At 40.3% G+C, this 21,602-nt stretch overlaps 1 protein-coding gene across 1 annotated transcript in view; it reads left to right on the top strand.

Annotated features, from left to right (window-relative positions):
• Window positions 1-1,258: 1,258 nt before the first annotated feature.
• LOC139202669 (adhesion G protein-coupled receptor D2) overlaps window positions 1,259-21,602 on the top strand; it is an 82,633-nt gene continuing 62,289 nt past the window's right edge. Inside the window, exons 1-19 of the mRNA XM_070832215.1 lie at window positions 1,259-1,264; window positions 1,372-1,396; window positions 2,237-2,461; window positions 2,801-3,442; window positions 6,029-6,217; window positions 6,483-6,556; window positions 6,960-7,259; window positions 7,542-7,653; window positions 8,068-8,214; window positions 8,628-8,730; window positions 8,875-8,986; window positions 9,418-9,473; window positions 9,725-9,851; window positions 10,384-10,487; window positions 11,810-11,912; window positions 13,292-13,445; window positions 13,863-13,996; window positions 14,411-14,526; window positions 16,481-16,601. Coding sequence (XP_070688316.1) covers window positions 1,259-1,264; window positions 1,372-1,396; window positions 2,237-2,461; window positions 2,801-3,442; window positions 6,029-6,217; window positions 6,483-6,556; window positions 6,960-7,259; window positions 7,542-7,653; window positions 8,068-8,214; window positions 8,628-8,730; window positions 8,875-8,986; window positions 9,418-9,473; window positions 9,725-9,851; window positions 10,384-10,487; window positions 11,810-11,912; window positions 13,292-13,445; window positions 13,863-13,996; window positions 14,411-14,526; window positions 16,481-16,601 — 2,850 coding nt within the window. The remainder of the gene's footprint in view (window positions 1,265-1,371; window positions 1,397-2,236; window positions 2,462-2,800; window positions 3,443-6,028; window positions 6,218-6,482; window positions 6,557-6,959; window positions 7,260-7,541; window positions 7,654-8,067; window positions 8,215-8,627; window positions 8,731-8,874; window positions 8,987-9,417; window positions 9,474-9,724; window positions 9,852-10,383; window positions 10,488-11,809; window positions 11,913-13,291; window positions 13,446-13,862; window positions 13,997-14,410; window positions 14,527-16,480; window positions 16,602-21,602) is intronic.

Here is a 21,602-nt window from a genome sequence, read left to right as displayed (position 1 = left end):
CGAGCTAAACTCTCAAACGATCCCACATATTTACACACACTATATATACTTTTGTGTCCCAGGTTCTTCACAGCTGGTGCAGCCTTATTTGAACGACTCTTGTAAGTGGGCAATGAAACCTGTAAATGAATCTACATTCACCTCACTGTGTTTAGTTATTAGGAGTTAAATTGTTGCATAATTATTGTTCCTAATATCGAAGGGGGTCTGCTTTGTAGTCCCTGTGGTGCACTATGGCCCTTGGAGGTCCTTGAACCCTACTTTTGGCACCCTTGTGCTCTGCTGTCCGCTGGTTACACCCACTCCTCCTCTGCAGCCTCCCTTCGTGCTCTCTGGAGTCAGACACTACCAGACTCCTCCTGTACTTTTCTGACGGACTGAAAGAGCGCAGCGGAGAGTAAAACATACTCTGATCAACTTTACACTCAGTGGAATAAAAAAACAACAACAACAACAACACCGTCACTTTTAGGAGTGGTTGCATGCTGCGTTCACTGACACGACGCGATTGGAATGAGAAGACGCGCAAAAAACTTTTTCACAAAACGAGTAATTCAGGTAAAACAACCGATTCCTTTTGCTTTTTATACTTGACCAATATAAGAAAGCATTGTACGATGAAACTGCATGTCACGCTCAGCTAATGAAAGTGTTATTCTTTTTCAGGATGCACTGGTTGTTGTTCACCAATTTAGGCTTGCTTGTGAGTACTTTGACTTTGTATTTACGTTTTAATCCTGTCGGATATTTTAGACAAACACGTGTCGGCTTTTAACAAGGGAAAGTTTCCAAGTTCCCAGATTTTATTATTTTTTTTCCTGAAAAACAAAATACAAGGAGGCTCGCTGTGTTTACACGTGTGGAATGGTTCTCCTGTGAACACCCCATAAGGGTCGCTAAAATGTACAGAAAAGCCATAATCTCATACTATGAAGTTATATTCGTGCCATTAGGGATGTTTTTTTTTCTGCTATTTTATTATATTTCTAGATGTTAAAATATTTCTTGTGATAAAAGTGAGTTTGTTATCGCCACACTGCACCTTTTCTGTATTAATTTGAATAAATCCATCATTATTTTATTCCTGCACTACCTCCTTAGATCTTGTTCCTGTTTAATAGTAGGCGCTTTAATTGCTAAATACTGGCTTTCGATTGGCTGATAACGTTTTACGTCAGGACGTCCACGTCAATTAACTTCTCTGTGACACAGGTGTCTCTCCCTGGCCTGTCTCTTTTTTGGCGTAGGAGCGAACCACATGATGGTGTGTTATGTTATTAATGAGGAGACTGTGTGGTATTGTTACCATATTATTAGTAAAGTGTCCCTTCATGCCCTCAACATTGAGCTAAACTTGAACTTCTGTTTCAGGTTTGTTTTCACAGCTATGTATCAGGTAAGTCTCTTTCTATTTATCTTTTTAGTCAAAGACATTGTGAAGCTAACCTAGCTTTAGCCACCTTAACCACCAGCTACTAAGCTAGAGGTTTGAACCAAGGCTAAGACGCCAACTAGCTTTAATGCTAAAGCTGTTGCTAAAGCAGGCCTTTCTGGTGTCAAGAGCCCCCATATTGACACTTATCAGGCAGTGGTCTGCTTAAAATGTCTCAGGGATTCCCATCTGATCACATTTAGTTATTTGATTACTGTCTATACTGCAGGATGGCAGATGAACAGTAAATAGTGTGAAACTGGGGAACAGAATAATCATTCTTATACATTTTTTCTCACTGGTCTAACTCTTAGTCTCTGAAATAATGTGAGAAATTAAATGATTCTACATTTTCTATGGGAACCCCCTGGAATCTCGCCATGACCTGAATCAGTGCTCTAAAGTGTAGTCATTGAAATACACATTCTCTCACTTAGCTGACGTCTAGTGCTATCTAGCTGCCCGGCAGGGGTGGACAACCAAGTTAGCTTGATTCCTAAGCTAACATCGCCAAATGTACATTTCAAAACAGTTGCAATAAACTACCAGAACAATTCAATTTAAATATGTTTGTGGCTCACGAACAGAACTGAGACATTTGTTTGTGTGTGAGAAGCTTCACTGCTCTTCCTCTGGCATTGGTTACACAGCAAGAAGCTCCACATATGATCTGAACAGGATTAAAATGTCCTTGGGGCATCAAAACCAAACCAAAACACTTTCAGCCGTATCAGTGTGATTTGTTACCAGTGCAGTGTGGTAGGGTTCTCTCCTCTAATTTCTTCCATTCTCTTTGTTGAACAGCCTTCACACTGGAAACCAGAACCCTGACATACGATGAGTCTTACTACGAGTATGTGCCTGATCGCCTGCAGTGGAACAGTGCAGGCAAACTGTGTAAGCAGCGCTCTGGGACCTTAGCCACCGTCTCCAACTCGGTAGAAAACCAAGAGCTAACCAACTTTTTAAAGTCCTTGAACATCTCCCAACCTGTGTGGATTGCCTGGAAAGTCGTGACACATATGACAAGTAGGTTCAGTGGGCCATTTGTGACACTTTATATTGATATATTAGCATGCCTTCTTGTTAAATTATAGTCTCGTTGTTTTTCCTGTCCCAGACACCTTTCTGCCTACTCACTGACTTAACAAAAAGGGTAATAGAATATAAAATCATACTGACGATGCTGTGTTGTGTTGGCACAAGCTGTTGGCTTAGCCACAGTGAATAAATGTTTCCCTAATGTTTACAGTAGGAATGGGACCACAAAGTGGAATTTTATGATTAGGTTCCATGTTTTCCGTGAGCTGTGCCAGGATTTTCCCCCAATAGTAATGCCGCTTCTCTCTTTGTGGGGTGAAACCAAAGGCTCCTCCCAGACCCTGATTCTGAAGTTCAACGGACGTTCGGACAGAAAGCATGCTCGTCTCCTGCACAAGTTCCCCTCCATGGGCTCAGTGACCGTTTGCACCCGTCTCCGCTTCAATCCAAATTGCTCCGGAGTTTCCACCATCTTCTCTTATTCCATCCAGTCATATATTAATGAGTTCCAGCTCCGAGCGAACCTCATCCAGGGCAAGCATGTTCAGCTGGCTCTACTGGTCCATGGCATGCATGGACCTTACCAAGAAGCCTTCGACCATGATGACTCCTGGCACTCGGTGTGTGTGTCTTGGAGCCAGGATGGTGGACGCTGGGCTCTATTTACTCATGGCCTTGAGGTCTCCAGTGGTGATGGCCTTAACAGTTTTGACAGCATTGGCCATGATGGCGTTTTTATCATTGGGCAGGAGCAGGACACCTTTGGGGGCTCATTTAAGAAGGATGAGTCATTCTCAGGGAGCATCACAGACCTGCACATATGGGATCGGGTACTGAACAGCAGCGAAATCTACACCATGGAAAAGGAGTGTTCACCCATTTCCTCTGGGCTGGTGTTCAAGTGGAGTGGAGCAGCCATGGAAATAGACTCCTCCCTCAGAGGGCTGCGGATAGACAGCCCATGTCAAGGTACATTTGTGAGGATGCAGCAGGGGGTGGGGGGAGAAGCTGAAGGCTTACAAGAATCCAACTGGAGCTAATTTAATCAGCAAGTACAGGGAAATACAGGAATAGTTTACACCATAAAAAAACAGAAAACAACCCAATCAATCCACAAGGTTCAGTGGTCTAGAAGCATTACTGTTAATGCTGTTTACAGTTTAGCTTAGCTCACTTTGGCAGTAAGGCTGGGTGGGGTTGCTATGCTGAAAAAAAACAATCACATAGTGACCGTTTGAAATTCATTCTGGACTACTCACTTTTCAGTAACATGCCAAAATCTGAGCTGGCCTGATGTGGTAAACCCCACCCATCTGGTCTTCCAAGCAGTGTAACACAAATTCTACGAAGAAGCTGCAGATACAACTGGACCCAAATCTGCTCTGTCTGTTTCATCTTCCTCTACACCCACACTGGACTCAGACACTATCAGGTTCCTTCTGTACTTTCCTGGCAGACTGAAAATAGATTTTGATCACCATTACACTGAAATTGAATTAAATGACAGACGTTGAATTAAAAACAGTGACACCACTTTTGAAACCTGCATCAAACATGAATTAAATCTGTTATTATTTGAAAAATCTAATTGAAGACATGAGCTCAACATATGACTGCAAGATCATTTTATAGCCAAAGACCAAGACAAGACGTTTTGGGAGAATCTTGGCTTTTCGTGATCTATTCGGAATACTTGACCAGATCTGTTCCAGACTAACTTGGACAATGCCCTAATCTATGGCTACAATGCACCTTTGTTTAAAAAGACTATTTTTAATATCTTGTAAATTCTCCAACCTGATCCTCAAAGGTTTTGGAGCTTGTATAAATCTCATCCAACACTTTAGCTGCATTACCAAGAATTTAATAAAAAAACATACAAAAAAAAACACATAACAAAAGAACAGCTGTTGTTGTTACAGTAATAGAGTACCTATGTTACTAAGTTTATTGTATATGCAAGGATTGGTTGTTATGTAAATTCAGTGATGGTATTGGTACACACTATTCCAGTTATAGTGCATTGTACAGCTGAATTATTTAGGAAAATAGAAACCATATAGTAGGGCTCTGTACTGACAGATGCTCATTATTAAATGACTCAGATTTGGATCAGGAAAAACACTTAATCAGGGTATTCCTCATCCTGTCTGAATTTGTGGCATACTTTGGCACATTTACACACACTGAACACACACTGTCATTTACACACACACAATCTTCTCTCTCTCTCTCTCTCTCTCTCTGGCTCTAATGCTTCTTGTAAATGTTTTGTGTATTGCGTCACTATGAATCCCACCCTTCAAAATAAACTTCTCCTGTTCTGACATCATCCTCCCTAGTGAGCAATGAGAGTCCAAAACACTGACTCCCTCTCCTGGAACTTAGCATGCAGACAGAATAGTGAGCTTGCACTTGCAGGAATTCATTAGCCATTTCTTTTTTAATTTAGTCGGGTTATGTGTACAGTAGCTGTTGCAGGTGCGGGTCTCGCCGTTGCCAAGATTACTCCTTTGATTTTTCAGTAAAAGGATTTTAACCAACATGGCAGACTCCTTAAGTTTTCCCATTCTCTTTCTCATCAGACCAGTTCAACCATGCATATATAGGCCACACTACTCCCGCAGATGGACTGCCATAGATTCAACCATTGTAAACGGCTGGTCTTCTGATCAGCAATTATCTCTACCACTAAGTGTCCTCGACGAAGACCCACATTCTGTTGGCTGTTCAACCATAAATGTCAGTATATGCTTATAACCAGAGTTGTTTCAAAGGTTTTTACCCACCAACAACAATTCTTCCTCTCACACATGATCTTGTTTTGGTTGAATCTAAATGCCTGGACTTTGCTCTTGCAGACTTGCAGACTTTGCGTTGCACGTTCCCTGGAAGTCAGAGAGCGTTGAGGGCTGTCAAACCACACAATTCATTCACTTCACAACAGACCACAAGCAGACTTTCTGCAGACTTCCGGAGAGTCTGCTTTGGGATGCAGACTTCACTAATTGAGTTACTCAAAATTTGTTGCCATATGGACATGATGTAATTTTTCCAATTGCCAACTAAAGAACAAAGAGCTTATTATGAATGCGTAAAATAATCACTTTATCAAAATGTTATTTGAATCATATGGGACAGAAAGAATATTTAGCCTCATCATGATACAGAAATATGTACAAGTATAGGCACGTCAATTAAAATGCGTTTTTTAGTATAGTAGTCCTTAGGCCTGTATATCACCGGCCTATATAGCCATGCAGTGTTGCTCCCTCGCACACTTGCTGTGATGACACATCACAGGACATACATCTGAAGTCCACAGTTGCTCAGTCCAGGGGGGACTTTGATTCGCAATGTGCACGGAGAAGAAGGACTATTGACAGAAGGGTCCATTATCGTTTTTTTTTGTTTTTGTGTGAAAGAGAGAGAGAGAGGGAGAGAGATATTAATGAGCTGTTTTAAAATATTGCATTATCCACACTACTGTGACTGGACCTGACATTTAGTCAAGAATTTAACATCAAGACTAACCTTCACCATTTCCTCCGCTAGGGAACTTCACTGTCTTAACAAATTCATTCTTGGATTCCCTCCTGGATGGAAACTCTTTGCACAGCTCCATGAAGCTGTTCCACAGCCCTCAATCTGGTGATGATTGTGGCGTCTTTGACCCTGTTATGGGGAGCAGGGGCCTAGCCAAGTGCAACTCGTTCAGAGGGGCCGTCTGCCAGTTTCAGAAAGGTACCAATGTTAATAATGTCAATTCATTTTCATGCATTTTAGTCTTGATGTAACATGATGACTTAGTCTGCCGTATCTAATCCAGAGAGACCATGAAAATAGAACATTACCCGTCCATTGCCTCTCAATCCAATACAGTAGCGAAGCTGTCAATACAATAGCAAAGATTGTTGAATCTTTGGACATTTCTAAGGCTGTAGTGCTAGGTTTTCCTGCAATAGATTATAATATGTTGTATTATATTTGTCTCTATTTCTGTCAGCAGAAGTGCTGGATGTTTTCAATTTACCAAAGACGCCATTCTTCAGTAGATTAAGCATGGATCCCCTGACCAAACCTGTGAGTCGGACAGTTCAGCTGTCTTTAGCACATCATTACTTTAGCAGTGTAGAGCGATGAATTGACAAGGATTTCCCCACTTTGCAGCAACACAGAATATTTCTATGGTGAACTTTAATTCAGCCCATGTAGTGGAGAAAATGTTGGCCATGTTTATGGATTTACAGGTCTGATACCAGATATGAGAATATCGGCATGCCATAAAAGTAAAGTGAGGTAAAGCACTGTCCTAATTAAAAAGAATAATCTTTTTGAGAACTATACCTTTTTAAGTATTAAGTAAAGAACCTGTTGTACTTGGTGAACAAAAGTGTGTAGAAAGGAAATTATTAAATGAACAGCTTTTTATTGCATCCACCTTTCCCCAGATAGATAGATCTTTATCCATCCCTCTTTTCCTCAGGTGATGGAGGAGCTGAGCGTTAACACCTCCTGGGATAGAGATGTGACCTTGCTGCAGCCACTGACCCAGGCTGTTCTGCAAATATTGGAGGCTGGTGACCCGAACCTTCTCACCTCCAGTGATGTCCTCTACCTCTCCCAGATGATTGAGACTGACCTGACTGCACTGGCTAGCGCTCAGCCTGCTGGAGCTGACACAGCAGAGGTCATGGTGTCCATTGCTACCAACTACGTAAAGGTGGCGAGTTTGATGTTGGAGCCCCACATAGCTACACAGTGGATGGGCCTGACAGAGGATGGGGTAAGGGGGTGAACTGTGTTTATCTGTTTTTCCCCCGGGAAGTAGTAGCAAACTGCAGAAACCCTTTCTAACCAGTCAAAAAACATGAACCAAAGATCTCTGAAAGAAATCTATTAGTCACTCAGATTCAACCCAACCGTTGCTTTTATCCCAGGAAGGTCTCCTACCACGCTTGTGTTGCATATTTGGTCCCACCGTAAAAGGTTGAACTTTACCCATGAAAGTTGCTTTCTCTCCGCCATGAACCTGTCTAACTTTTTGTTGTCTGTATTTCTTGCACAGGTCAGCGTGGGGCCATTTACTATTGTCAAGAGCATTGACAGTCTCACTGAAACTCTTGCAGACATGCTCTCTGCTGAGGGAAGAGACTTCACTCTTTCTACCAAGAACATAGGTAATAAAAACATCTTCAATGAAAATATTGATTATCTGTCAAAACACAGAGGCCATAGTTTCAGTGGTACTCAAAAGATGATAGAAAAATCACAGGCACGCTTCACTTGAAGAAAAGAGGCCAGTATTCTTGTGATGTGAAGATTGCAGTATTGCACTTTTTTTTCTTGTTTGTTTGTGGTGAGGCTTTTCTGACTTCTTTAGTTGTTTACCCTCCTTCATCTACTTGTTTTGCAGTGGTTACATGTTCACAACTTAGGGTATAATTTTTAATACACCAATATGCGTACCATATGTAACGTTATTGACCCCAAACCGTTGGTAGCTTTTGGCTTCATAACACAGATATATTATTATAGATATTGTTGCATTTCTACTCATGGTTTGTGAAATACTCTGTTGTCTTTGTTTCCAGATGTCTACATGAAGTGGCAGAAACTGTCTGAACAGAGCTGTAGTCAAGTCTTCAAACCACCTGCGGTTGGCTCACACACCGCCGGCAGCAGCGGTCAGAATGAGCTGCTTATCCCCGACACTGAGCTCCAGAGGATATACACACTGGGTGGGAAACACACACACACACACACACACACACACACACACACACACTTGAAAATCCATTTACAGTACAATTATGAGTTACAGTATATGGTTAAATTATTAATTATTATTATTTATTATTATTATTATTATTATTATTAATTAAAATTAGACACATTAATTGCTATAGAAATTTTTATTGATTTTGTCCAAATGCCTCCAGACTATGGACATTTTGGTGAGAGAATTTTGAGAATATGGGTAAATAAAAGTCTTATTTTTCGCTGAACAATGGATTTGCATTACGTTGCTGTCTTGTGTAAATGTGTGAAAGTTGTTTTTAAAGTGCAGAACTCAAGTGATGCTCAGCAGAATATTTTGTATCACTCAAAGATTAAAGAATATACATTGTTCTCCTCCCCTCTCTATGATCAGGTTATGAAGAAGTGATGTTTATTCATACCCACTACAGCCATCTGAGTGAGATTCTATCTGAAACACAGGAGCCTCCACCGAGTCACCAAGAGAAGGCAAAAAGGTCGGCTGTAGTTTGGCTCTGGGTTTGTCTTGCGTTCGGTTTTAAATGTCGCTGACTATTCTGAAATAGAGCCACCTCACCTCACGCACTCACAGAAACAAACAACCTACAGATGTAAGCGGCAACCATTGTCTGCCTCCCCAGAATTCTCCGGGGTCAACTCGCCTCTGCCGTCATATCCGCCACCGTCCGCGACGCCTCCAAGGCCCAAACCATCTCTGTGGCTGTCGAGTACACCCTCTCCTCGTCACACGTGGTACAGTGAATTCTTTGGGGGGGATGATAATTAATGGACATTACAACTGATCAAACCAAATGGGACCATTTTAAGCTAATTAGGGTCTGCAGTGTTAGCTTGATAAAATGGATACTTTTTGGAGTACAGCTTTGCTTTTTTGAAAGTTAATAAAAGTATTCACTTCTGGCTTGAAACTAAAATTCATGCTGATGGCAGGCTTCTTTGTAAAAGGGAACTGTGCTTTTGGGAATGGAAAGTTGAGTTACAGTTCAGTGATTAATTCACCAAATGCAGCGTTTCTCTACTCAAATTTCATCTCCCAGAAAGCAGTGCATGTCTTTTATTCATTTCACTTTTGGCTGGTTAGAGTCCAAGGTAATATATTAGATATATAAGAACGAAATAGAAATGGGAGGAAAACAAGTGTAAACATGTGTTCCTGTTTCTAGGTGGAGTATTCACAGCGTGTGACTCCTGCTTGTGTCTTTTGGAATTTCAGCTTGATGTAAGTTTCACCCACAATACAGCCACAAATGAAGAGGTGGTCTCCTCTTGTGGGATATTGATTTACATAGACATATTTCACTCTTTTGATGCTTCATGTCTTAATCTTGCCCGGTCTTGAGTAAACATAATAAATATACATGTATGCAAATCCAAAATTTGACATCCTTAGATACGCAGATATATTCTCCCTGAAACTGATTGATAGGTGTGTGTCTGGGTGTGTCTGTGCTTGTTTGTTGTGCCGTCTAGGTATAATCCTACCAATAGCTGGTCTAGTGATGGATGCCGAGTGACTTTTACCGGCTCTGGTCTCACTTCTTGTCTATGTAACCATACCACCAACTTTGCAGTGCTGATGAATTACCTGGAGTCAAAGGTAACTCACAAGAAGTGTTGTAATGCAGTAAATCACACATACTGAGTCAGAGGTTGCATGATGGAAAGTTTCAGCTAGGTCTTATATTTTAACTGTTGTTAAGGTTGTGAGTAACGTGAAATTTTTAGAACTTATGTCGCATTTATCATGTGTGTGATAGTTGTTTTTACTTTCTTATAACAGAAATTATTCCAATATTTTACATCTTAATCTGAATGTTGCTGATGTCAAATCTAAATCCAGGTGTGATGTTTAACATCTAAAATTTTGGATAGGATTTAGGAAGTACACTATATAAACCAGCAGGCGTCACTCCCAGTGTGCCCATCCTTTTGAAGAATGCGGTGAAAAAACAAAACCATCATGTTTTGGTCTGAGATTCCATATAAGAGAAGCTTTAACATTTTTGAATTGTATATTTTTCTGCATTTAGCTGTTACACAAATTCAGTGTCATTGTAATATTTTGACAAAATCCTCCTCTCTCTCTTTCTCTCTCTCGCTTGCACACCCACCGTTTCCCTCTGTCCCAGTGGAGTCCTGAGGAAGAGCTGATTTTGACCAAGCTAACGTTCATTGGTTCTGGGGCATCTCTGTGTGCTCTGGTGGTGACCTTGATGCTGTTCACTGTGCTCGAGTGAGTAGCTGATTTTTCTGTCCCGCTTACCTGCGATGCCAACAGAGCTGCCTGCTTTCTGTCTGTCTGTTAATGCCAATGGTTACAGGTCAGCCTCAACCCCTATTGAGTTGCTCAATAAATTCAGCAACGTAAAGTTCCTACATTTACAGTTGGGCTGATAATCTGTGTTTACGTCTGAGTATTTCTCTGCAAGAACACAAGAGGAATAGGCATACTTACTTACTGTGAAACCTGATCAATTTCTTTGATCAATCAGGTCAAAGGAAGGGCTTCCCATGGGCCAATGTTGGACTTTTACATTTCTTCATTTACTACTATTTAGAAACTTTGCTCCCCCAATAATATGGCATCAGCAAAATTCTAATTCATAGAAATTATTTCATGCTGCCACACATGATGTTACCTCATGTAAGTTCAGTATGCTGAAATTGATTTATGCGTATTTATGTTTGCTGACAACAAAGTCAGCGCACCACAGTGAGATGGATTTTGATGTGGCACTCTCTCCCACACACTAAAAAGAGAGAGAGATAACCTATTGGCTCAGTATTGCTCATGCTCTGTTCCTAAGGCTGCTGTGAGTATTGACTAGTGCTAATCCAGTAATTACTGTGGTCTGCATGTGAGTCCACTGTAATGGTTTATGGCGGCACCCTGCAGCCGTTAATTAACATTAGGGTCACTAAGGGATCACAATCAGCAGGAGAGGGCCGCCATGGCGATTTACGGCTGTCCAGAAATCAGAGAGTGCAGCCATGCATTTAACGCACATGCTGGTGTATGATGTACATGCATTTGTGTACTTAAATACACACACACACACACACACACACACAGGTTTGCACAGCTATCGTTATCAGGACATTGCACTTCCATTCATTGAGGTCAGCCTAACCCAGACCCTTAACCATATCCAATTCATGGGTCACCTTAATGCTAACCTAACCTGAATCCACACAGTACCAGTAACCTTAACCAGGATGAACCCACGAGAACTACTGGACCCACCATAGTTTGTGTTTATACTGGAAATGGTGCCAATAAGGATAGAAAAACACACACACACACACAAAGCAGGGGTAAACGTGTCCATGCATGCATACATTATGACAGTGGCTGAACCTGTCAGTGGGTAATGAGATGCTCTTTACTTCATTTACCTCTAAACCAGATTCAGCTGTCGTTTGATTTATGTTGTGTCATTAGAAATATTAAGCTCAACTGTGATGTAATGCTCTCACGTCTAACCATATCTTATTTTAAGACAACATGACAACATCTGTCAAAAGATTTGAAGTCATCCCTGTCTCTGTTCATAGTATCCCCAAATCCGACCGGACGTCCATCCACAAGAACCTGTTCATCGCTCTGATCTGCGCTCAGGTGCTTCTGCTCTGCAGCGGCTCGGCCATTCACAACAAGGTAAAGGCAGACTACTAAATTATCTTGATTTATTTACAAATACATAAGATTTAATGTTATTTTATCAAGTGGCAGACTGGTAACACATGAAGGTGCATGATAAATAGGAAGGCAATATGCTTATCGTTATTGGCTGCTGTCGGATCCAGTCCCACTCTTAATGAAAGATTAATTATTAGTTAAAAATTAGAGCAATGAGAGATATATGTAGCTTATTTAGATTTAATGAAGCTTGTTTTTTTTATTTATTTATTATGTAGGAAGTTTATGTTCAACTCTGACAATTATTAGAATGATTTTCACAATAAAATAAACTTAAGTAATGTAAATCAAGATCTCAAAAATTCCAAAATGTTTTTAAATGTTCTAATCCTCTCAGCATCCATGTCGTCGCTATCTGTGGCATTTACAGTACAAGCTTTTGTTAGCTAGACAACAAAATTTGAAATGGCTGTCAACATATTGTCTACTCTCCTAAAATTCATATGTTAATCAGGTTTTTAATAGCTACCTTAAAGAGACTTGAAATGCCAATCCATTCTGGGGTTCCCAGTAAAACAAACATTGACATTGGATGTTACATAAGTGGCCACTAATGTCATATCCATCAGCATGAACACATGGCTCAGTCTCTCAGTAGTCACTCAGTGGCCTGCAGTTGGTTTGACCCCTGGTCCTTTGACCCCAGGTCATGTCAGGGTGGGCCTTACCCCTGGGGGCAGATGGCCGCTTGTCGGAAATTCATCAAATGGTTCCACATGTTGATATGTATATATAATATGGGCTTGACTGACCATCAGGAAGGTAATTTTTCAGATTTTAACAAGGTTTTTAACACTTGATTTAGGCCAATCCAGACCTATTTACAATCAATTAATCTGGAGGTAGGCCTGTCACCATAATTACTTAATCGACTTATCATACGATATATGGACATGACCGTGATCATTTTTCTGACCTCAGTATTTGCCCAAGAATGTCACCATCATTTAAGCCAACATGAAAAAACTATGCTGAGGCTTCCTTTGCTGTCATTTCTGATTGGCCATACGTGTGGAGATTTATCAGTGCCCCAATGGGCGATTTTTCACATTCCAATTTCATTTTCTGAATTACTATTACTATTATTATGCTATCATTTATATTGTCATTTTATCAACAGCATTAACTGGTCCTCAAATGACAATAATATCACTATCACAATTGTTTCTGGGACAATATATTTTCCAACAAATTTGACATTTCTATAGAATACACAGTTGGTCAGCTATACTTCCTTTTGGTCACCATAACTGTCCTTAGGAGGGGTTTGTGGACGTAGACAGTTTTCCACACAAAGCAGACTCCTTGAACACGTGCCTGTGCTGGTGTGTTTGCAGGTGGCGTGCACACTTGTGGCAGCACTGCTCCATCTCTTCTTCATGGCAGCGTTCAGCTGGATGCTGGTGGAGGGTCTACTGCTCTGGAGCAAGGTGGTGGCAGTCAACCTGAGCGAGGACCGACACATGAAGTATTACTATCTCATCGGCTGGGGTACAACAGTTTAACAATAGTCAAATCAGTGTCTTTAAGCATGTGCAGCTAATCTCCATGATTTAGCTGTGAAGGATATTGTAATCTACTGATAGAGGATATGAAAAAAAACCTGGATGTAAAAGATTCCCCCAATTGTTTTTCATTTTCATTTATGGATGCTCTTTTTGATTGACATAAATCTAATGTAAATTAATTTTCTACCCCATTTGTGGGAAACGTAAAATGATACTTTTATGAAACTAAAATTGATTTTTGCCTAATGACTGACTATTTTCACAAGAATGGTCTCTTAATGTAGCTCAGTTTTTCTCCTCTCTCCTACATCTAGCTCTTATCCAGCTTCCTGACTCTCTGTGTCTTCCTTTATTCTCCCCCCCTCATTTTTTTCTTTTATTCCCCCATCCCTCCCTCCAGGTCTGCCGGTGCTGATAGTCACCATCACTCTGGCATCAGCCTCAGACAAATACTCGGCTGACGGCTACTGTTGGCTCAGTGTCCAGAATGGCGTTATCTGGGGCTTCGCTGGGCCCGTCATCTTCATAATCATGGTCTGAAAAACCTGAAATCTTGATCTTATCATGTAGTTTTGTCATGAATACTTAAAACACAGAATCAGCTTGTCAGCATCAAGTTGTACTTGTAATTCTGTCCTGTAGTGCTCCACATTAGGTTTGACTATGTAAGATAATGTTACCAATAAAACAGGAAACAGGATGATGTTTCACATTGATGCTTTTTAAACGACAGGAGTTTAGTACAAGTGTAGTCTGTTTCATTACTCTTCTCTCCCTCAATCTCCTCCCCACAGAGTGTCAACATGTATATCTTTGTATATTTATTTTCCTTCATATTTTAATTGGCTTTTTTTCCTCACCTCAGTGCACCTCTTATGCACTCATCTCTCTCTCTCTCTCGCTTTGCCTTTGCCTGTTTTCTTATTTACATTCTTGTATTTTTGTCAGGTGAATATCATGGTGCTGACGAGGGTGGTGGTCATCACCATCTCCACAGCCAAGAGAAGGTCCATCATGTTGGCCATGGGCACTAGTCCTGTGGAACAAGCCTATGAGCAAATGAGGTATAAACCACAAGGAGGCACCATTTGTCCTCTTTTTTTAAGATTATTCACCCAGGCCACAGGCCTTGGAGCAGACAAGCTGTAGTCACTGAGCATCAAAAAAAAAAGAGCAGCAGTAAGATTTTATATTGGATTTGTCATTTTAAAACCGCAAGCCTCATTCGTCAAACAAGATGGGAATACAATTTGAATGGATTCCATCAGTACTTTTCATATAAAAAGCTTCAAGCTTAAACCATTTGTAATGTTTCTAGTATCTCAGGTCCTGCCTTTAGCGTTTTTAATATCTTTCAGTGTCGACAAGATACAGAAATTATTCAGATATGACTTTTCTCGTGTTTTTGGTCTTGGCTCTTTTAAATTTAAAAGCTCTTATTGACCTGTCATATTGTTTAGTTCCAATTTATTGGCACAGTATTATTTCTGAAACATTGCATAAATATTATAGAATTCATCAAAACATTTTATTTATCTCAGGGTCTATTTTTTGCAGCAGTTTCATTTGAGATGCATTGTACTGTCAGTAGTAGAAGCAGGGGCAGTAGCTGTTGTAGTGATATTATTAACATTGTTATTATGGGGATCCTAAATATGTTTTGGGGGAAACTCTGTTGTTAAAAGTGCTGTTAGCAGCACTTTTACTGTCAAGATAACCATATGGACCAAATCCTAATTCAAGTATTAATGGAAGAATTTCTCATTCCTTCTAATAACAGAATGAAAGAATATATAATTTTCTTTACTTGTCCTTTTAAATGTATGTTATTTAATCATCTAATTTTTGTTGCGGCCTTGTAATGGTAATGAAAAAATACCAGAATTTCAAACTGCAATGTTTTGAAATATACAATGAAATTACATTTCAAATATATATATATTTAACATCTTACTTTTGTAGCTACAGATGCTCAGCATAAATCCTCACCAGTCTGCTTTTTTTAATTTGTCCTGTATTGTAATTGGTTATTTGAAATGTAGGCAGTGTTTGAATTACATTTTCATTACTGGTTTTGCATGCAGTCAGCCTGAATAACTGCATGTAACTTCCTGTAAGATTTCTCATGAAAAGCTTTACTTTACTGGTTTATAATATAATGTATCACGGTTAAACTTTCCTTGTTACACTGCGTTCTTTGTGACAGCGTTCATGCAAAAGCAACATTTTGCCATTATTTTTTGCTTTCTTTTTTCTCGCATTGGTGTTCGGTCATTGGAGGGAAATTCTGTTGCGTATGACCCAGTAGTTTTCCCTCTGCAGGCTGGTATATGATCCTATCATGTTAAAGTGTATATGTTTTCTCACTACCTCAGCCCACCAGGGCTCACAGTAGGTGCTTTATGAAAGTTTTCAAAGCTGGCCTTGAACCATTTGGCACCCCTGGGTGGCAGCCATCGCGGAAACTCAAACACATTCCTCCGCTGAGTAAACTAGGGCTCGCCACCCGCCATGTCACACACACTCGAACACACACACAGCTGGTGTGGTTTGGCGGTCACTTGAGCGGGAAGATAATTCCACTCTAAACAGAATTAAGGCGGATTTAAGGTGGGAAGTTGTCACCCCATGAGCCTTCCCAGCCAGCAGTGTTGTATATGGAACGAGCAGCCTGCCAAAGCTGCTCAGTTTTGTCCAAAAAGATCTGAAAAGTTGACAAACCCAGAATTGAGCTCAGAACGATCAGGGAGGAAGGAGAATTTTTTAGGGATTACTTAAATTAATTTTATCGGGTGTGGTGTAAATTCAGCTCAGTCAGCCAGTCAACCAGTTCAGAGTTTTTATGGCGTATGCATGTGTGCTCCATTATGATCTTATGTGTGTGCATGTATATTTGCCAATATGCATGTGTGTATGCTTACATATTTGTGCTATGAATTGTTTTGGTGTGCTTCATATTTTCTTGTGTGTGTGTGTGTGTGTGTGTGTGTGTGTGTGTGTGTGTGTGTCTATGAGCAGGGCTGCAGTGAAAGCAGTGTTGGTGTTGCTGCCCATCCTCGGATTGACATGGCTGTGTGGCGTCTTGGTGCCTTTCTCCATTGTCATGGCGTACATTTTCATCCTCCTCAACTCCCTACAGGTACATAAACACACACACACACACACACACATCATTGACTGTAAGTGTAATGGTCATATGAACGCATATCATTTAAAGTCAACAGGAAAGTAAACAGAGAACATGCAAGAATCAATAAAAATTAAAAAAATAAAAGCATATATTCAAAAAGGGCATATTTTGTGATCCAAATGTAAACATAAGGATGGCCCACCACTAAACACAGGATGAGAACCTATCTTTATTGATTCCTTTTAATACAATGTCGAATGCAAGGGCCAGTAGAGAAACAGGTGAAAACAGGTATACTCAATAATAATACTTAATTTTACAGATGTTAACACGCTTAAGATTTATATTGTCAAAAGTGACAGCGTGGGCTTTTTTTAACACATGAATCCAAGCGTGCATCACTCTCTTAGATGTCGCACTTGTGATAACAGAAAAACAACTCAAATTTTGTTACCAAACCATTCTCGACCATGCACCTGTTGTAATAAAGTAGAAAAAATGCATGACAAAATAATTCTACAGCTAAAAACTTCAACAGTTTAAAGACTTTAAACGGACTTTTTTTTCTTCAATGAGAAACAGAAAGGTTTTCCATTATACATTGTAATTCTGCCCTTCTCTCGTGGTTAGGGTACACAGACTGTCAAGGTTTTTATTTGTCAGTGACAAGGCTGAGGCAGAAAGGAGGGTGCGGAAAGAGCCTTGGTCTGGCTTGTGTTAAGCAGGTGCTTCATTTTAACAAGGAAAGTCGATTTGTATTGTTTGTTTGATTATTTTTGCTTTATGTATTCAGAGGTCAGCATTATTGTTGTTGTTTGTGCCTTATCAGCATTGATTTTGTGCTTTTAGTGCTGAAACCCGTCTTGTCACAAGGAGTTTACCCGTGGGCATCACTGCTCCATTTGCAAATGGTCACAACTTTGAGAAATATTGGTAATGCAGAAAGGGTGATATCTGTGCAGCTTCATTCCCCACTGCACTGCAGTGATGAGGGAGAAGGTGGGGATGAAATCATATACACATTACCCAGCTTCCCTAGCATGTCCGGATCCACCACTGCGATTTGTAGCTGTCTTTTAATCAGCGGTATCTTTAATTGAGCTGTATATTTAACGAGAAAATCAATAGAGGTTTTAGCTGCATTCTGATCATTAAGTGAGGCCCCTCGTTTACCATAAATAGTTTGTTTCCCCATCACATCTAATTATATTTTTCCATGCCAACAGTAATTAATACAGAAGGTTTTTCTGGCCTCTTATTATACAACTCCGTTGCTATTATGTTAACACGCCTCATATGGATTTCTATTCTGTTTCATGCAAGCTGTCATGTGCGTCTGCAGTCTTTCTGTTTGTCTATCAGCCCACCTCTCTTGGTCTGTTACCTGTCTGTTCATCTGTCTTCCTGCCAATCTGTTTGACTCTCTTGGCTCAGTTAGAACAGAGCAGAGCCAGATGTGTGTTGATAAATCATTATCGTCTCTTATCTTGTCAGCCACATCACTTGTCTCATCCCTTTCAAAATGTGCTGAGCCAGTCGCACTGTTGACAAACAATACAACTGAATGCAGATTGTACTTGTATAAGATAGTTATATTTGTGGAGATATATATATATATATATATATATATATATATATATATATATATATATAAAAAGCCTTATGATTTGGTTCGATTTTGAAACATCATCAGAGCCCTACTAAATTTAATAGCAACTACTACAGTCATAATTCTGCCGGATCTCATACTGAAAACAAAAGCGATAAAAGCATTTTATATATTTAATAAATTCAAGTTATCAGGACAGTGACGACGCTTGCTCCTCATTTTAAAGGTGACATGTGATTGGGTCCTTGCGACATTGACCTTGTGTCCTCACAGTGAGCACACAACTGCTTTTGGAGTTAGCACATTGCTCGGCTAACGTGACTCCCCCTCGGAGACGCCAGAGCTGATGCAGGATTAAGTGGACCGTGCCTGCATAGGCTTGTGGGGGCTGACCAGTCGAAGCAGACTGGGCTTTTTTTTCAGGAGGGGGGGGGCTAAAAAAGACGGGAGCTTAAGTCTTGAGAAAGAGGGTGAAAAGAGCAGTATGCACAATATAAAAAAAAAATGATTTTTTTTAAACATTACCGCATGTAAAAATATTCTTGTAAGACCCCTAAATAAAAGTGTGACCCTGAAAATGAACTCTTTTGAAACTTGGTCCTCAAATCTCCTCTCAGCTCAGCATTAAGGACTCAATTTTATCTCATTTGATCCTTGGTCATGCATGCTGCACAGGGCAAAAACATGCCTCAAGACATTCCTCAAATCAATTAAATAATTGATTTTGATTTTTTTTGGATTGATTTAACATTTCTTTTGTGTGTCTTGATGGGCTTTCTGGGTAGCTCTAGGACAGCCCCGGTAAAAGCCAGCTGCTCTGACATAATAGAGCTTCCTAGTGAGTCTTTAATAAGCCTCAACAGGTCAGGACCCAACAGGAACCCCACCAGGCTCCAAGCTGCTCCAGTGGCACACTGTTTACCCCACGGCTCTCTGGTCTGCATGGGGTGTGGTGACACTTAAAGTGGTCAAAGATCCCGCATGTTTTAGAAGAATTTCCTTTCATATTTAGGTGAAGACCATATTCCTGTGCTTTGGCTGCATTTCCGTTAATTTAGTTAAATAGTGTTGGCATGACTGAACATGATCTTATGTAGCTATGACATTTCTGTCGATGTTTTTTTTGTTGTTGTTGCCATATAAGTTACAGGATGAGTTTTAGTTACAGCTACACAAGATCCTTCAGGTTTGAACAAAGTAGAAATGTAAAACACACATTCATATAATTACAGACACACTGCCAAACAGAAGGGTGCATATATAATTAAAATGGGTTTTAAGGTGAATCCATTTAAGAGCTATTAGACCTAAAAGTGCTCAAACGTCTGTGCAGTTCACGTTTGATTTTAAATTTTCAGCACTTATAGAACTTGAGCTCAGAAAACCACGGCAAGAAAAGTTTTTAGCCACGCTAGCAGTTTGGCTCTAGGGATGGCAATGTGAGTCTGCCTGCTGGTTGGTTGACTTTTTTGCTTTTTATTGATCGCTGTCTGATCAAAATTTCAGTTTGTCCAGTACTTTGGTTCACAACCAAATAGACATTATTCCCATCACCCTCGGCTGTGCTTTGTGTGAGCATGCTACTCTAAAATAATCTAAGATCGAGCTCTAAGCATCAACATGCTAGCATTATCATTGTGGGCATGTTGGCAGGCTAATGTGAGCATTTAGCCCTAAAACATTGCAGCCTTACTGGGCTATTAGCACATCTGTAGGCTCTTAGTCTTAACATGGGCCATTTTTTGCTTATCCTTAATGATGCGGCACATTAATGAAACCCTGCATTACAATAGACTACTGTTGTCCTGTAGAAGACAGTCTTGCCCTCCTCAATGCCAGTGATTCCTTTGGGAGGCAGAACACAGTTGTACATAGTCTCACCATAATGGCTACTCATAAAGATGATGAAATGTGTGAAACCTTAACAATAATGCATGCAAAAACTGAGCTGGTAGGCAGGAGATGAAAATGAAAAAATAAAAATAAACGCTTAAGTTTTTTTTTTTTTTTTTTTTTTTTTTAGGAAATCGTTTTTTATTTGTGGCTGTTGTATTTTCAATGGGGCCAGCCAAAGCAACATAAAGCTTAAGCGGCAAGCCTTTACTGTTAAATCAATAAAACAGATAATGTTGACAAGCCTTTTTCATTGCACTCCCTGCTGCCCTCCCTGCTCCTGCTCTTTCCCCTGCATCCTGACCACACCGTCTGAAGTGTCTCTACCGCTGCCGTTATTTCTCTCAATAGAGACCTGAGCAGGCCATTTTGACAGTCTGTACCTGGCAAAATCCACGTCTGCTGCAGTCGTCTGATCTTCATCTTTTGGTTTGGTTTGGTTTTTACTTGTATTTCAGTAACTGATGGCTTGAGATGATTATAAGCTTGAGTTGCAGTAGCGTCCTGGACATACCTGATGTGTAAAACTTGTTTCAAGTTGTTTCATGTTTGACTTTGACAAAACAAGAAGATAAAGGATTGCGTTTGCTTTTTTTTCTTTACTGTTCTTCGGGTCATTGTGAACTTATATGCAACTGATTTGCGTGGAGGAGGTGCATACTGAATTTTTGAGTGGATGTGCTGTTCCCCTGAGTCGGTGCTAACTTCCTACACTGAGCCAGTAGTTTTTATGAACATCTTCACCATAAATACAGGCATGCCTCATCTGCTTCCTTATCAAGCTAATGATAAATAGCATGGTGTGCTGTGTGTGAGAGAGACAGAGAAGGTGGATGGGGGGGCTCTTTGGGTAGCCCATAAATCGCTCCACCCTTCGTCATCCAATCTCTGGGCAATGTCATTCAAAACCCCGGCACTATCCATTACCTGGGTATAATAGGCTCCTGGCCATGCAGTGTCCATCTTATTATTACCCCATAACTTAAAACTATCAATAACTTTGAGCTGCAGAGGGAGGCAGTGGGGGAAAGAGAAAGGAGCAGAGGGAGAAAACAAAGTAGAGAGGTGAAGGAAGTTAGGGAGTCGGAAAGAAAATGTTAGGGTAACGGTCGTCTACCACAAGTTGCTGAGAGCACAAGCGAGTCCCTGTGGTTTGTTTTGGTAACTTTGCAGGCAAGGTATTTGTCAAAAATATCCTTTTACTTCTGTTATGTCCGTTTTCTGCCTGTGGAGGGCAACCCTGTGCCTTGTCACTGCAGTGTGGAAATACAGAAAAATCAATAAGAGATTTTTTCTTAGCCATTTCATTCATATTGCATTGATGTCTTTCATATGGCAGGAACTGATGACAGCAGTGTTTTTGCTTTTCTCATGAAATTAACAGACTACTGAGTCGTAATGACAATTTACATGCATTCAGTGGAGCTGTGAAAGTGAAAATTTATCATTTCACTCAGAGATGAACCTGATTTTTTGAAAAGTAAGACTGTATATGTCCATGAAGAATG

Source organism: Pempheris klunzingeri, chromosome 6 (assembly GCF_042242105.1).
Source record: "Pempheris klunzingeri isolate RE-2024b chromosome 6, fPemKlu1.hap1, whole genome shotgun sequence".
NCBI classification, from domain to species: domain Eukaryota; kingdom Metazoa; phylum Chordata; class Actinopteri; order Acropomatiformes; family Pempheridae; genus Pempheris; species Pempheris klunzingeri.
The sequence above is the reverse complement of the archived record's forward strand: the minus strand, read 5'-3'. Positions and strand labels throughout refer to the sequence as shown.